At 43.9% G+C, this 16,343-nt stretch overlaps 1 protein-coding gene across 5 annotated transcripts in view; it reads left to right on the top strand.

Moving 5' to 3' along the window:
• The window catches only part of SPRING1 (SREBF pathway regulator in golgi 1), a 337,705-nt gene extending 328,298 nt beyond the window's left edge, over window positions 1-9,407 (top strand). For 4 of the 5 annotated variants that reach the window (XM_067700713.1, XM_067700712.1, XM_067700719.1 and 1 more), the window contains 2 exons: window positions 4,096-4,196; window positions 8,490-9,407. In XM_067700713.1, the coding sequence (XP_067556814.1) occupies window positions 4,096-4,196; window positions 8,490-8,561 (173 nt within the window). In that variant the 3' untranslated portion in view covers window positions 8,562-9,407. The remainder of the gene's footprint in view (window positions 1-4,095; window positions 4,197-8,489) is intronic. The other variant, XM_067700718.1, reaches the window with a different exon arrangement.
• Window positions 9,408-16,343: the final 6,936 nt, after the last annotated feature.

Raw genomic sequence — 16,343 nt, 5'->3', positions numbered from 1 at the left:
TGGTAGTGAATCTCAAGTCTACCTCGTAATAGCTGTGTGACCTTGGGCAAATTACTTAACCTCTCTGAGCCTCAGTTTTCTCATCTGTTAAAAACAGGATAGTAATAGTACACCAACTCATAGGGCTGTTGTCTCTGCTAAAGCAAGGGAAGGCAAACTTCATAAAGGACCAGGTAGTAAATATTTTAGGCTTTGCTCTTGGCAAGGTAGTTGGTAGTTTCTGTCCAACCACTCAACTCTGCTCTTGTAGCATGAAAGCAGCTGTAGACACCAGATAAATGAGTGGGCATGGCTGTGTTCCAATGAAATTTTATTTATGGACACTAAAAGTTGAATTTTATATAATTTTCATGTGTTGTGAAATACTGTTGTTTTGATTTTTCTTTAACCATTACAAAATGTAAAAACCATTCTTAGTTCACGGGCCACCAAAATAGGTATGGTCACCCCTCTAAGCTGAAGCACATAATACATTTAGAATAGTACCTGGCAAGCCCTAAATGCTCAATAAATGTTTGCTACTATTACTGTTGTTATTATAACCACATCCACCATCATCCTCTGGCCACTCTTCCACCTTTCCATGTTGCCTTCATCCCCCAGCCTGATAGCAAGATGGTGGCCAGAGTTCAAGGTGGGGCATCCAGAGGGAAAGGAAAGACTCTCCTTTCCTGTGACACTTTGTTAGGAGCAAGGAGATCTTCCCTCACATGTCTCACACGTGCCCACTGTCTCAGTCACCAGAGTGGGGTCACATGGCCTCTACAGAACCAATCACTGGAAAGAGGAGGGATTATCCTTTGACCAATCAGGCCCACCCCTGCAGCTGGGGGTGGAGTCAGTTTGCCCTGAGTCACGTGCTGAATGGGGAATTGGCAAATGCCTGACCCAAACAGAGCTTTTGTTAGGACAGAGCAAAGTAGGACATGGATACTGGGTAGACAACCAGCAAAGCCTGCTACAGCCACTCTTTCAAATCCCCATGAATCTATCACAAGCAGAGGACCCGCTAATCTGGTTTATATATTGATATATAGTCTTCAACAAGAGCCAGCCTTTAAAAGATTTGGGCTGGAGAACATTGGCTCTGCTGACCTTTAAGTCTTTTTAAATAGACACTGTGTTCATAACTCACTGATCATAAGCATTCCAAACAACTTCATGGCTCTTTTGAGTTTACTACACACCCTCCCCATCCGATCCCTCATTTGACCTTCACAGTTCTCTGAAGCAAGGACTGTGATCCTCATTCTGCAGGAAAGAGGAAAAGTGACATGACCAAGGGCATGTGGTTAGGCCCTGAAGCTGGACCTTGAACCTTGGTTTCCAGCCTCCAGATTCCTGGCCCTTTTTTACGCTACCTCCTGGTTGCAGTGGCAGCTGCTGTATGGCAGGAAGAGTTGGTGGCTGAGAAGGTTTTGGTGACAAATAGGGGATTTGCTGGGAGTCAACACAGCCCAAAACATTTGTTTTGGGTGAAGACGTTTAGGTATAATTAAGGATTTTCTCTGGAGTATCCACAGGTTTTGTATACTATGAAATCTCAGGAAATAGTAAAATAATTATTATAATATAATAATAATAATAGCAATAATATTATATTATTATAATAATAGCAATAGTTATTCTGATGGAATACAAACGTGCCTTTTTCTGATCTCAAAAGGGAAACATAATTGTCCAAGCATCTCTTTATATTTAAGTCATAATTGTAATGTGTGCCTCCTTACATGTAAGCCCTGTTTGGGTCTTACGGACTTGCAAGATGAGAACAGGGAATTCCCCCTCAAATAAAAGAAACCTCGTTGAGTAAACTGGGTGTACCCAAGTGAAGGAATATTATGCAACCATTAGCTTTAATGCTTATGAAAACTTCTTAATGCCTTGAGAACACTCTGAAGATAGAGCATTAAGGGATAGAAGCAGGGCACAAAATTACACGCAGAGATGAGATCAACTTTGTTATAAAGACCATGGAAAAGATTGGCAGTCAAGAAACCAAAGCATTAACCCATCTGCCTCTGGGTCATGAAGTCATGAGTGGTTTCTTCCCCCCAGCTTCTTTATATATTTTTTCTATTCTTTCCAGTCTGTCTACAGTACTCATTTTTATGATCAAAGAAAAACATAAAGTAAAAGCCAGAGGAAGACTGGGTAGTTTCGCAGGCTAGGATTTCTTATTATATAGACAGATCCTGGCAATAAAGGACTAAGTGAGGCAAACCAGGGCTGTTTGCAGAGTGAAAGGATGAAAACCGCACCTCGAAGGATGCTCGTCCTCCAGAAGTAGCTGTGCAGCCTCAGCACAGCTGGCTGACAAGGAGAAAATGGACAGAATCCTCCAGCTATGGAGTGTGGCTTTGAGCAAATTAACCACTCTGACCTTCAGTTTCTTCATCTGTTACATGAGAATAATAACACCTAGTACATTGGGTTGAACTTCTTTCAATTACAGAACATATATTTATTGAGTTCTTACTGTCGTAGGAGCTAAAGATGCAACAGTGATCAAAGAAATAAGGTCCCTGTTCTCCAGCACATTCATTCTAGTGGAGGGTTAGGGTGGGGAGATGAGTTGAATATTGGGGGAGCAACAAAAGCAAATGTCCTGGGACAGACAATAGCTTGGCACTTTATACCAGAGAGGGGTCTTATGTGTCTGGAGCTTAGTGCGTAAGTGGGGAGTGGAGCAGTTAGGGAGAAGTAGACAGGGGGCGAGCCTGGCAGGCCAGGGCAAGAAACTTTGATTTCATTCTAAATATAATGGGAAGCCACTTAAAGGTTTTTAGCCACAGACTAGCATGATCTGATTTAGAGTTTATGTCTTAAAAAGGCCACTTTGCTGCCATGTAGAGAATGGGTTGTAAGATTGTGTGGGACAATCAATACACAAAAGCACTTAACGTTGGGTCTGGCACAGAGTAAGTGTCTTAATAAGTGGTAACTGGTTTTCATTATTATCATCATTATCCTCATTATTATTACTACTCTTTTGTCTGCCTAGAGCGAGCTCATGATTCTTGGACATTTAGCGTCACGAGATATCGACAAAGCGTTCTGATGAGCCGGTGAATTTTACAGATTTGTTTTCCAGGTGTTTCACGTCCTCAGAGAGGTGATAGTTAGAAGTCAAACACAAGCTGATACCTGTAAACGGAAAAGAAAACACCAGACAAACAAAAACAGTGAACACATGCCTGAATCCAGTATTCTTTCATCCTTCGAGGGTGAGCTCTGGTTATCGCGTAGCTCAAAGAAGACCCTGGGTCTTGATTACAGGTTTTAATCTCCACCAAAGTACTGACGAAGCGCCATCCCTGTTGTGAAATCCAGCATATTTGGGTATATTTAAGAATACCTCCCCTCCTGCCAACTTCTCCTTCCTCCAGACTTGGCTCAGAGATGACTCTCTCTGGGAAGCCTCCTGTGACCTCGTCCCAGGCCACACCCCACGCCAAGGCTGTCTTCTCTTCTCTATGCCCTTGGAACTTGGGCAGAGCCATAGCGTAACACCTACTGCCTTGATTAACGTGAATTTCTTCATCTAGACTCTGAGTTCCTAGAACTGTACTAGTTAATGCAAGAGCCACCAGCCAACTGTGGCTATTTAAATCTACATTGAAATTAACACAAATTAAATAAACTTTAAGATCCAGTTCCTCGGTGACATTAGCCACATTTCACATCCTCAGTAGCCACTGTATTGGACAGCACAGAGAGCAAATATTTCTGTCATTGCAGAAAGTTCTAGTGGACAGAACTGGCCTGAGGAGGTGGGGCAGGAATCGTGTTATTTATTAGTTTAGAGCTAGCAGAGTGTTGAAGACATAGACTTGAGAGGTGGGCAGACCCTAGTTCAAATCTCAGCTCCTAATCTTACTAGCTGTGTGATCTTGGCCAAGTTCATCTTCTCAATACAGGTGTCCTTTGCTTATCAGAAGTTTGCTTTACACCCCTTCACTTTTACCAGAGACCTACATCAGTACCTGTTTTGCTAACTGAAAGAAATCTGAAGAGGATTTTCACTTTTACGGAAAAAAAGGCTAAAGGCCAAAATAGGGTTCAGTGTTTGTTTTGCTGTTTGCTTGTTTATAGAGGCAGCAGGTGTCCCAAGCAGCAAGAGTCGTGTCGCCCATCTCCCTCCCCGGGAGCGACGCTCGGCATCTCGACATCAAGTCACCATAGCGTTGGACTGTGTGAGTGTCTGTGCTTTATCTCGATTTATTTTGTGCAACCGTTAGCAAGATGTGTCCTAAGGTAATTGCTTCTTTGCTTTAAGCCGTTTTGGCTTGCAAAGGTGTCATAGGAACGCTGTACTTTCAGACAGCGGGGGGAGGAAAATGTACCCACCCCACAGCGTGCTTGTGAAGCTTGTATAAGTTAATATACGTGAAGGGCTTGCAACAGCGCTTAATTCAGAGTACGCCCCAAGCAAACGATAGCTGCTATTATCATCACCTCCAGTAAAATAACCAGCACATAGTAGGCCCTGATCACTGCTTACTGATTGCCTGAACAAATGAATGAAAGAACAAGTGAATGAATGGACTTTAGTTTTGGCTTTGATGAAAACAGACTACCTCTTCTGAAACCAAGTATACTGCCATTGATAATAGCTTCTACTTATTCAGCACTTACTACATACCAGGCGCTGTGCCAGATGCGTTGCACACATTTCTCCCAACAGCCCCGTGAGCAAGGGACTATTATTAACCGCCTCTGTTTAGTGATGAGGACACAGGCTCAGAGATCGGAAGCCGAAGGGTATAACGCTAGCAAGATGGGAAGCTGCGCCTCTCTGCCTTGGTGGAGACATTACTGCTTCTAGAGTACTGGCTGCCGTGATTGCTTCTAGAAGTGATTGAATCTCGCCCTCTCTGCTTCTGTTCTCTTGGAGGGATGGGGGCTGCGGGCAGATGCAGGCAGGGGCCTTGATGCTCCCCTTCCTCCCTGACCCTTGGGCAGGGCCATGGCTCCGCACGGTGAGAACACACCTGCAAGGAGCAAGGCGGCCTGCTCAGTTTTCTTTCCCCTTCCCAGAAAGACTTTTGACCCCGGTTTCTCGGATTCTTTTCTTTCCCTATCCATCCCCAGGGTTGCTGGCCCTCTGGCCATGCCCACCCCTCCCCACCGCCCCACGCGTACCACCGAGCAATGGCCAGGCCGCAGACAAGGGCGCCTTTCTTCAAAGTGGTTCCCCTTCATCTCATAAATTCTCAGCCCCGGCCTGATTGGCTGCGACAAAAAGGAGCCAGGCCCCCGCTCTGCTCCTCAGATACAAAGTGAGTTGTGTGCAGTTTTTGCCCACATGAGGCCAATCACAGGGGCCTGTGCCTCTCAGAAATCCCAGAGGACAAAATACCAGCAAGCCCTCAACACAGCAACTGCCCAGTCACAGGATCAAAATTATCTCTGGCCAGACAATGGACAGCAGATAGCTGGGAAAGCCAAGACAATGAAGGGGCACCTCCCCAGTCACTTCTAACCTGAAGACTGAAAGGACGTTTAACCCTTTCCCACCTGAACCTTTTAACTTCCAGCCACATTGAGTCTGTGTACAGATTGGGATGGTGCCCAAACCTTGAGGGAATGGTTCCCAATTCAACCCATCCTGATGGTTCCTTTTGCCACTTTCGAGAACTTGCCTTTCCTATGAAGCGTGATTCCAATGTTTCCAATTTTTAGGCACTAAAATTAGTCCAACTGTGCCTTCTAATTCTGTAGACACAACCCAGCTTGTGCAAATGTCCCTCTCTCCCATTTCTGGGTGAATTTTTGCATAGTACAGACTGCCAATTTTGTCGCGTGTTCTTGGGGGAAGATAGAAGTTTAAAATCATCTAGCTGCTTACCATGAAACAAATGCTGTGGAACACAAAGTTCTGATTTAGAATGCTGCATGTAACATTCTCATGAAGAGAAAAATACAGACAAATGTCCTACATGGATCACTGCTGAACATAGCAGTAGGAATAGGAACTAGAAGTTATTGAACAGTTACTATATACCTACTCATTCTCCAGGCTTTTATTTCTTTGTCAGAATTTTATTTGATCCTCCCAGCCACCTTCCCTCTGAGGTAGATAACCCTTTATCCCCATTTTACAGATGAGGAAACTCAGTCCCAGCAAGATTAAGGAACTTGCCCAAAGATATAGCTAGAAATGGACAGAGCTGAGATTGGAACCCAAATCTGTCTACAAAGGCTGAATTCTTAACCACGTGCTTAATAAATGGCAATCATTATTGTTATTGTCATAAAATACAACACTTTATCTGCAGCAATACAAAGATGCTCCCAACATATAAGTGAAAATACAGGCAACAAGATTGCACATAGTCTGTGGTACTATTAAACATAGGTAAATGATAGATAGATGGATAGGAGGAAAAATACTAGAACAATCTTTGCCAAAAGTTGAGTGATTTTCTCTCGTGATTTTTTGCTTTTTTCTCCCCCTTGGTGCTTTTCTTTGCTTTCCAATGTTCTTCGTGAAGCATGTATAACTTTTGCCATTAGGAAAGAAGTGTGTGAGTGTTTGTGTGTGTCTGTGTGTGCGTGTGTGTGTGTGTGTGTGTGTGTGTGTGTGTGTGTGTGTGCTTTAAAAGCCAGAGGGAACAGAGAATATGGCAAAGTAGGCCAAAGAAGCTGGAATTGCAGTTATTTAAATCTTGCCCACAATTGCAATTTGGGGAGTTCAAAGTTATCTCAAAATGATGAAGCAAAAGTCTTAAGCCATCTTCCCCCTAGACCAAGTGAAGCCAAGTGACAGTGACAGTGAGAAAGTCCTTTAAACAATGACCTAAAGGGTGTGCTGTGAGCGGAGAAGCAGAATGAGGGGAAAGTGGTAAAGTTCATCTAGGGAACGATAAGAGGTTTTCTTCCTAACGACCCTCCCTCCTAAGCCATTGTATTTGCTGCTTGGATTCAGTCAGCTCCAGCTTGACTGAGAGAAACCAGAGCAGTCAGGGAAGAAGGGGCAGAAAACCTTCAGCCTGGCCCCCAAGACAAATCCCTAGGAGTCTGGCAGGAGGCAGCCTTGCTGATTCCAGGCCTATATTTTTCATTTCTTGTTTTAACAGTCATAAACGCCTTCCGATGCCAAAGCAGAACATGACTTTAATCCAGATAAAATAAAATTCCCAAACCCTGAAAACTGTACAGAGATTTACAAGCCAATTTTAAAAAGCAAAAGCCTCGGTTCCAAGAGTGGCACATTCCACATGGCCAGCACTGGGGGCTGCCCCGTAGCCTGGCCTCCTGGGGACGAGGTCCCAGGACTCACCACTCAGCCCCCAAAACCACAGCCCCCTTGGCAAAGAGAACGCAGGCAAACTCGGCCCTTGACGTGGACTCTTCTCAGATTCCTGGGCTCTGGGGTCTCTTGGCTTTCAGGAGTCCTAATAGATTCCAGCTCCCCTCTCTCCGCCTCCCCTCCACCCCCCAGCTGTTGCAGAAAACCACAGTCAACCTCTTTTTGCTCTCAGCTGCCAACTTTTCTCTAAGTAAACACGGAATGTAGCAGGAGATCAGCTCAGTTCCATTCCCAGCACTGTAGGTTGGGTCAAGCCTGGCCTGATACCAACCTCAAGAACCCAGGCTAGGGTGGGTTCCGAGGTACCCACGGGCTGCCACTTAGCGAAGCCTGATTATGTGCTAAATGCTGTATGGATATGAACTCACTTAACCCCATTGATCCTCTGAGGTGGGACCTTTGTATATTAGATTTCATCGCTTTGCTCCTCTAGGTCTTCTGACCCCTTTCACCTCTTGCTCTGAGCCCAGGAGGCTGACCTGTGTGAATGGCACCAGTGGGATCCCATGCACTCTGGCCTCTGGTTGGGTTTACCCAAGAAGAGAAGAGGCACTGGCAGGAGATCAGAGGAAGGAAGCCAATGAGTTGGGGCCGTTAATCCCCCAGATTCCTCCTTGCTGTGTGGCTATGGGCTGGCTCTGCCTCTTCCAAAAGCCACAGCTCCTGTTGGGTGATTCTCTTCATACGGGCTCCCCTTTCCAGGTTCTGGAATTACCCTTCTTCTTGCTCCTGCAGACCCAGGGCAGGAACAGCACCTCCCTCTGCTAGCCCCAGGTACGGCACTCTGCCTTGATCTCTCCCAGCACTGCCCACACCTGCGCAAATAATCTCTCTATTAAACTCCCCTCAGATTACCCGATTTCAGTGCGCCCTCTGTTTCCTGCCAGGCTGCTGAGCAGTGCAGTTGCATCATCTCTGGTTTACAGAGGAGGAGACTGAAGCGTGGAGAAATTAAGTCACTTGCCCAGGGGCAATTATCTGGGATTGGAATTTGGAGCAGCCTGACTCCAGAGCCCATACTCTTAACCTCCTAACTACTTTATAAAAAATGAAACAAAATAAGCTTTTAGTCGGTGCCTATTGTGTGCCATACAGTGTGCTAAGCCCCTCATGACTTCGTTTCGCAGGCACTCTATGGACAATACTATTAATGCTTATTATCCCCATTTCACAGATGAGAAAACTGAGGCTCAGAAAGGGGAATTCATCTGCCCATGGACACAAAGTTGAAAAGAGGCAGAGCTGAGGCATGAACTCAGGGCTACCCCAGCCTTCTCTCCACCTTAGGTAACCTGCTTTCCACAGAAACCGTGGGGATCAGTGGAAGCCAGAAGAGAGGATGAATCCATGTTCCAAGAGGACCTCCCAGGGTAGGGCTGGAGAAGTGGGTTCGTTCATCATGTCCAAGAGACAAGCTTGAGTAGAAGCCGGAAGGCAGAGCCAGAGGCTGGGGGACTGTGGGAACAGAGGCAGGGCCAGGCCAGGAGTGGGAAGGTGGTCCAGGCCTTTGCCAGGAAGAGGGCTGGGTCCCTTCGGACACCTGTGTGATAGTGCTGACTGCATGGGGCTTCGATGGGGACTGTTCATGTTGACGAACATCTACTGAGTGCCCACTGTGTGCCAGGCACAGTGCTTGGCCCTGGGGCCACCTGTATTGGGGCTGAGGGGCCTAGAAGAGGCCCATCCCATGGATGGAAGCTACTGTGGCTTGGGCTCAGATGTGAGGCCATTTGCCTTGCCCATCTCCTCATCCCTAGAAGCCCTACTATTCAAGGCTGCCCCCAAAACACCTCTCCACACTGTGGTGTCCCGCTGCAGCCCATATTATACTTGTCTCGGCCTTTTACCCCAGTCCCCAGCCCAACAAACTAAACCGGTCTCTGCCGGATCTCTTTTCTCTTGTTGACCTTAAAATGTACCACCCCCCCAAATGTCTGTCTATCACCATCTATTTTATAGCTTTATTCAATTATAACTGACATGCAATAATCTGCTTGTATTTAAACTTTGTAATTTGATACGTTTTGACATATGTATATACCTGTGAAAATATCGCCACAATCAAGATGATGGATATATTACCACGCAGAAAGCTTCCTCGTCCGCCTTTGTCATCCCTCCTGTCAGCCTCACATCCCAACACCCAGGCAACTGTTGATCTGCTTTCTATCTCAGATCTTATATAAATCGAAGAATATATATATATATATATATATATATATATATATATATATATATATATATATATATATATATATATATATACAGAAGTCTGGCTTCTTTCACTCAGCATAATTAATTTTAGATTCATCCATGTTGTTGTATATCACAGTACTTCATTCCTTTTTATTGCTGAGTGGTATTCTATTGTACAGACGTACCACAATTTACTTATTTGTTTCTCTGTTCATTTCCTTCCTTCCTTCCTTCTTCCCTCCTATCTATCTGTTTATCTACCTACCTATCATCTATCCTTCATCTACCTATCTATTCACTTCCGTTAGAATTGAGCCTACTTGTAAGGATGTTCATCACAGCATTTATATTTAATAGCAAAAGCGCTTATAACAACCTACATGTCTGCCCATAGGGAAATGATTAAATGAAGTTTAACGAGGCCTTGGAACCTCGTCAGAGGAGAGGCAAATACAGAATCCTAAGCCAGCTTGCTGCAGTTGCTAGGAGGGCTGTGTAATTCTTGGTTCATGGCTAACTTTCTACTGTGCCCTGCCACAGTTCTTGATTGGAGGGAGATAAAACCATTCACTGACACCTGGCTAGCATGTCCAAAGTGCCACCTCTCCTTGTTTCTTTGCTTTGTGAATATCTATCTATCTATCTATCTATCCATCCATTCATCCATCTATCATCTATCCACCCACACATCCATCAATCTATCTATCCATCCATCCATCCCTATCTACCATCTATTTCTTTATTTATATATATTTTCTTCCTTTTCCTTTGACCATCCTTTATCTGTCCGCTGATACCCATAAGGTCAATAGACGTCAATGTCCTCCTGTAGCTGGAAGAAGACACAGATTACTTTAATAGTAAATATGACCATCTAGTAAGAACCTATTAGTTACCAGGCACAGCATGAAGAAATCAGAAAGTGCTTAGCACGTGGGCTGACACACATCAGTGTCATGGAAAAGAACATTATATTGAGTTCCTTCCTTTGTTGGTGGTTGTAATTACAGATCTTTGCTACTGCTTCAATAAAACCTCATTCATTCATGACAGTATGTATGAAGGGCAGGTTAAGAGATCCGTCTGCATTAAAAGACCTGTTTAGAATCCTTAAACAAAATGAACCTTTCTTTCTTTTGGTACAGAGCAGAATTTGACAAAGAAAGAGTTCCCAAGTAGTATTACTTCCTGGCTGCTCTAATCAACATTTAAAACTCATCTGGATTTGGCAGGAATTTCTTCGGGTAAGATGAGGTGCTAAAAGCCTTAAAACAGTTTATTCTTTTAAAGACATGAAACGCTCCTTACACAATCTTTACGCGCCGGTAAAGTTTTCTTCGCAGGTAGAGCAAAGGTAAACTGCGACTTAGGCCAGGCTGACTTATAACAAATTCCATTATTAGCACAGTTCAAATTAATGAGATTTTCCTTTACTTGGTTTCAAAAGAGGCTCAAAGCCACTTAGTAACTTGAGACCTCTTGTGAATCTCATTACTAGAAGAGTTTTTAAAACACAGTTTGGTCTTCGGTTACCATAGGAAATTGCGAAGGCCCAACGACTGTGTTTCATTCTGGATCCAAGTTTCATGTCGGGTGATTCATTGGAGCGTTGATGATTTTTTAATTTAAAAAACTCCCCATTAATGCTCAAAAAAAGAAAAAAAATCTATTAGCATACGGTGAACACATGAGAAGGATACTGACCAGTCGAGTTCATTGTCTGAGTTCTATGCCAAAAACAAAAACAAGGATGAAAAGTAAACAAAACTTTCAAACTTTACAATATTTACCTTTAAGCTCTTAGTAGCCACAGATGCAAAAGTCTTTACTTGTGTTTTAAGTCGGGCAACCTCCTAAATTAAGTTGGACTTGTCCCAAGGACCAAATCAGAAAATTAATTCATGAACTAGGGCCCTCCAGAAGGTTTTTTCCTTTCATTTTGTTTAATCACTTTTATAGTCCTTTCCTCCTTCGAAGTAATTTGGATTTGATTGCTTCTTCGTGAAATTCTAATGTCAAGACTGTGTCTAATTTCTGTTTTATGAAGAAATCTGGAAACTATACAAAGGAATGAATTGAGATGCAGAGTCAAATGAAATCTGTAATGTGATAACTCTATCAACCCTGCCTGGAAAGATACTGTATTTCAATTAGATCTTGAGACATGTTCTTATATAAACTGACAGCATCGGATTGACAGCGTTCATCTTCCCAGAGAACACAATTTACAAGGACAGAGTAGTGAATTTGGTTCGGTGTTCCAAAGGTATGTTGGGTTGCTTACCCCACCCCAGCCTGAATAGAGGTGTGATTTAACAGACAGGCTCCCTTTCAGCATAAAATAAAAATGGCAAACATGAAAAATTCCCACCAGCACCCAAAAAAGGTATTTAAAATGTAAAGTAATAATAATAATAACAATACTTAGCATTTAAACAGTACTTTACAACTTCAAAGCACTCCATAAACATTGGTTCCAATTCTCCAGGCGTTCAACGGTCTTTGATGTGGAGGAGAACTCCAGGCACAGTGGGGGAGATAAAGCTACATCCAGAAGAACTGAGTCCAATTAGCTAATTGTAACACTTTCATTTCTTCCCTCATTCAGTTTCATTTTTTTTCCAACTACCTTTTGTGGTTCTCAGGTAAAGCCCTTGCAGGGTCACCTACGCAGGCCTGCTGGTATTAACCAGGCTCCCATCCAAACTCATCTGCAAGACCCGGCTGCATTCTTTTCCATTCTTTTCCCCAATGCACGGTGAAATGGAAAAACCAAGTCCAACTGGATGACAATTAGACCGATTTTATTCTCAGAGTTTGCCTTTCCAATTTTTCAATGGAGCGAGATATCCTTTTATTTATAAGACCATAGGAGGTACTATGTTTTATAGATAGATTTATTTTAGTCTTGATGCTTTTTTTTTTTTTTTTTTTTTGGTCCTTTCTTAGCAAAACAAGAAGCTAGCTGTCCTGTGTCAGTCTCCACCATTCTTTCTGGAGAGTGTGAAATCCAAAAATCCAGGAAGCCCTGGTCTTGATGACTCTGACACCTTCAGCAGCAGAGCTTTAACACTTGTCCCAACTGGCCATCCTCACTGTAGGTAAGGCTGTGGCGAAGCAGGCAATCTCTCGCAGCAGGCTATGCCCTCCACTCTTGGCGGAAGTGCAAATTGGTGTAACCTTTTTGCAGAATCTATGCAAGTTGCAATCTTTTGTATCCTTTGACTCAGCAATTCTACTTACAGGAATTTGTTTTAATGAAAAACTCACACAAGTTTGCAAAGAAATGTGCAAGCCCATCAATTTAGTCTCGTCTCTAAGTGAAAAACTGAAGGGTACCAAGGACTCACAACAAGGGGACTAGTGGAGACAAGTGAGACACAGCCAGACAGCAACATCCACGGCGCTGCCACTGGCGGGTTAATTACGTGGTTCTATGTTTCCTCACACGGAAGGAGGTCTGTGGGCTCAGAACTCATTCATCCTACTGACGTTTCTTGAGCACAGACTATGTTCCAGGCACTGTTCTAGGCAGAGGATGCAGGGGTGAAGAAAGGAGACAATGTCCTTGCCCTCGTGGAGCTTACGTTCTGATGGGAAAGTTTTTCACAAACAAATAAATACATATTATCAGGTAATAACATATCTGCTAAGTCAAAAGTAAAAGCAAGGAGTGTGGAAAAGCCCCTTTGGAACACAGTTCGGCTGTTTCATATAAAGTTAAATATATATATCTACCATATGGTCCAACCATCCCACCCGTGAGTATTTACCCAAGAGAAATGAAAACTTATATTCACCCCCAAAACTTGTGTGTGAATGTTTATAGTGACTTTATTTGTAATCCCCTCAAAATGGAAACAACCCTAATGTCCTTCAACTGATGAATGGGTAAACAAAACATGGTACATCCATACAATGGAATATTATACACCAACAAAAAGGAAGGAGCCACTAATTCATGCAACAAAATGGAGGAACCTCAAATACATTATGTTGAGTGGAAGGCCATGTACTCTGTAATTCCATTTGTAAGACATTCTGGCAAGGGTAAAACATAAGGACAGAGAACAGCTTAGTCATTGCCAGGAGCTTGGGGTGGAGGAAGGGGTTGATTACAAAGGGGCAATTGGGAGGATATTGGAACTGTACTAAATCTCTATTGTGGTGAGGCTTACGCAACCCTAGACGTTTTGTCAAAACTTGTAGAACTCTACACTAAGGCCAGTGGATTTTACTATATGTAGATCATACCTCAATAAACCCGATTAAGGGAAAAAAGCAAAGTGCAGAAGCTGTATACAGTATGATCCCATTTTTGTAGGTAATAAGAATAATAGTAAATGTTAGAATATGCTTAGGGAAGAAAAAAATCTAGATGAATATCCAGTACGCTGAATGGTTAACAGTAAGTTACCTGGGTTGGGGTGTTTCATTTTCTAAATTACACATTTCTTTGATGCTTGAATATTTTATAGGGCATGTGTTACTTTCAGAATTACAGGGAAAATCGAATTATGATACAGAATTTAATCCTCCATGCAGGCCAGTCTGTTTGGTGAGGCACAGAACTCAACTGAGATGCTCAGGCTACGTCATGTGACTCTGATTCTGGCTCTGGAGGGCAATTGTCTGCTCAGGCTATTAAAGATACACTGTGACTTTGCAGACCCCTGAGAAGCCTTGGGAGACTCCCTCCTCTTTGGCTTGGGACCCCTGCCCCGCCTCCAGGCAAGGAAGGGCTGCTGTCCTCTCTAAGCTGCTCCTGGGGGGAGCCAGCCCTTTGGTAGCTCTCGTGGGACTCATTTTTCTGGACAGAGGTGGAGTAAGGCTCAGGGCTGGCGCTGCCCCCGTCCTCCTGCCATGGAGAAGAGCAGTCTGTGGCCCAAGGTGGTTTAACACCTCTGAAAATAACAGACAATGTTTATTGACACTTGCTCTGCGCCAGGCACTGGCCAAGGACTTACTGCTTAGTATCGGTTTGTAATTCCTTCATTTAACAAACATTTGTTAAACACCAACAATGTTCTAGGCACTGAGGATACAGTAGTGAACGAAGAGGAGAAAAAAAACCAACCTTATATTCTATCACCCTGATATTCTAATAGGAGGAGGGGGAGACAGCAAAAATATATAAAAGCAAATATATGTCAGGGGATTTTAAATGCTAAGAGAAAACTAAACAGAGTGAGGGGTGTAAGAAGGAGGGATGGGGCACACTGTCTTAGGTGCAGTGGTCCGAGAGGGTCTTTCCACTGTGGGGGCCATCTAAGCCAAGGGGAGGAGAGGCCTGCAAGGGCCAGGGCCCTGAGGCTGAGTCTGTGAGAAGAGCTCCAGGGAGGTCACGGGCCTGCAGCAGAGCATGCATGGGGGACACTGGCAAGAGAGCAAGAGGCCAAGGGCCTCACACAGGGCCCTGCAGGTGCTGATGGAGTGTTTGGCTTTTACCTTGAATGAGGTGGGAGTCATGGAAGAGTTTAGAGCAGAGAGGAGTGACGTGATCTGACCTAGGTTTGATTAGGCTCCCTCTGACTGCTGTGTGGAAAAGAGAACATAGTGGGGGTGGGAGCAACAGAGGGGCCAGTGGCTTAGGCTTGGAGGGGGCACATTCTGGATATTTCCATCTCAGCCTTCACTTTCCCAATCTGCAAATGGGATGATAATAGTATCTCTCTCACAGGAGGATTAAACAAGCTCATGGTATTAAAGTACCTGGGCCTGGGCCTGGCACATGGGAAGTGCTCAATAAATATGCCCGTGCTTGTTATTATTATTACCAAAGTTCCCATGAAGCCAGGATAATTATGCCCACGTTATGGATGAGAAGACTGAGGCTCAGAGTGGTGAGGCTGCTTCTCCAAGAGCAGATGGCTGGTAAGTGGCAGAGCTGCATTGCTCCAGGCCCCTGTGGAACATTTGTGGGGAGGCACAGTGGGCCTATGAAGAAGACAGGAAGCCCAAATAAGGGGTAGAGGGTGTCGAAGCATGGGGGAGCCCTCTAACCTCATCTTAGTACAGATGGCAGCAGTGAGCAAGCTTCAGGTAGGATAGGATCCTAGGATAGGGATAGGATCTACCTCATAAGATAGTTCTGACAAGTAGATACCCGGCATAAAATGAGCTCCGTAAACACATTCAGAAGACAGCCCCCTCCTGAAAAGATGGTACAGTAAGGAGGAGCGTAACTGGGTATATGGTTGGCGGCATGTCTTTACTGGCCTCCTTCTGTTGCACCACACAGCTCTGCCTGGGAGAAGAAAGCCCGTCTTCTGTTGGGATTTTGAGATGTGGCTGATTAGATTATAATGAACAGGCTCATCGGGGTGCACGTGCTGTGTAAACAGTGACCTCTTCATAAAACCACAAATATAGAACAACGCAAAATGTGGTTTGAGTTACGGCATGGTTAACATGAAATAAAGTCTGCTCATTGGAAAATCGTTTTAAGGGTCTATTATTTTTTTTAAGCGAGGGGAATATTTACCGAGGTATTTTTGGTAGAATAAAGAAGGGGCTTCTATGTTCAGTAACCGTTGTGAAATGCCGGTAGCAAATCCCCATAACACAACTCGCTAACATTTATAGAAGCTGTTGTGATTAAGTGGGAACCAAGCTACCGGAAAATCTACAAGAAGTCAGCAAAGTAAGATCAAGAGACTATAAAGTAAACAATAGATAGAGAATGAAATGTAATTTATTTCCTTGGGGAAGCGATCTGTACCGACAATAGCAACAGAGTGACTCTGTAGATATACTCCATTTCCATCCTCAACCGACTATTGCAGTCAGCACATTTGAAAATGGAGAAATTGTGTACGCAATTAAAAAAAAA

Source organism: Pseudorca crassidens, chromosome 12 (assembly GCF_039906515.1).
Source record: "Pseudorca crassidens isolate mPseCra1 chromosome 12, mPseCra1.hap1, whole genome shotgun sequence".
Taxonomy (NCBI): Eukaryota; Metazoa; Chordata; class Mammalia; order Artiodactyla; family Delphinidae; genus Pseudorca; species Pseudorca crassidens.
The sequence above is the reverse complement of the archived record's forward strand: the minus strand, read 5'-3'. Positions and strand labels throughout refer to the sequence as shown.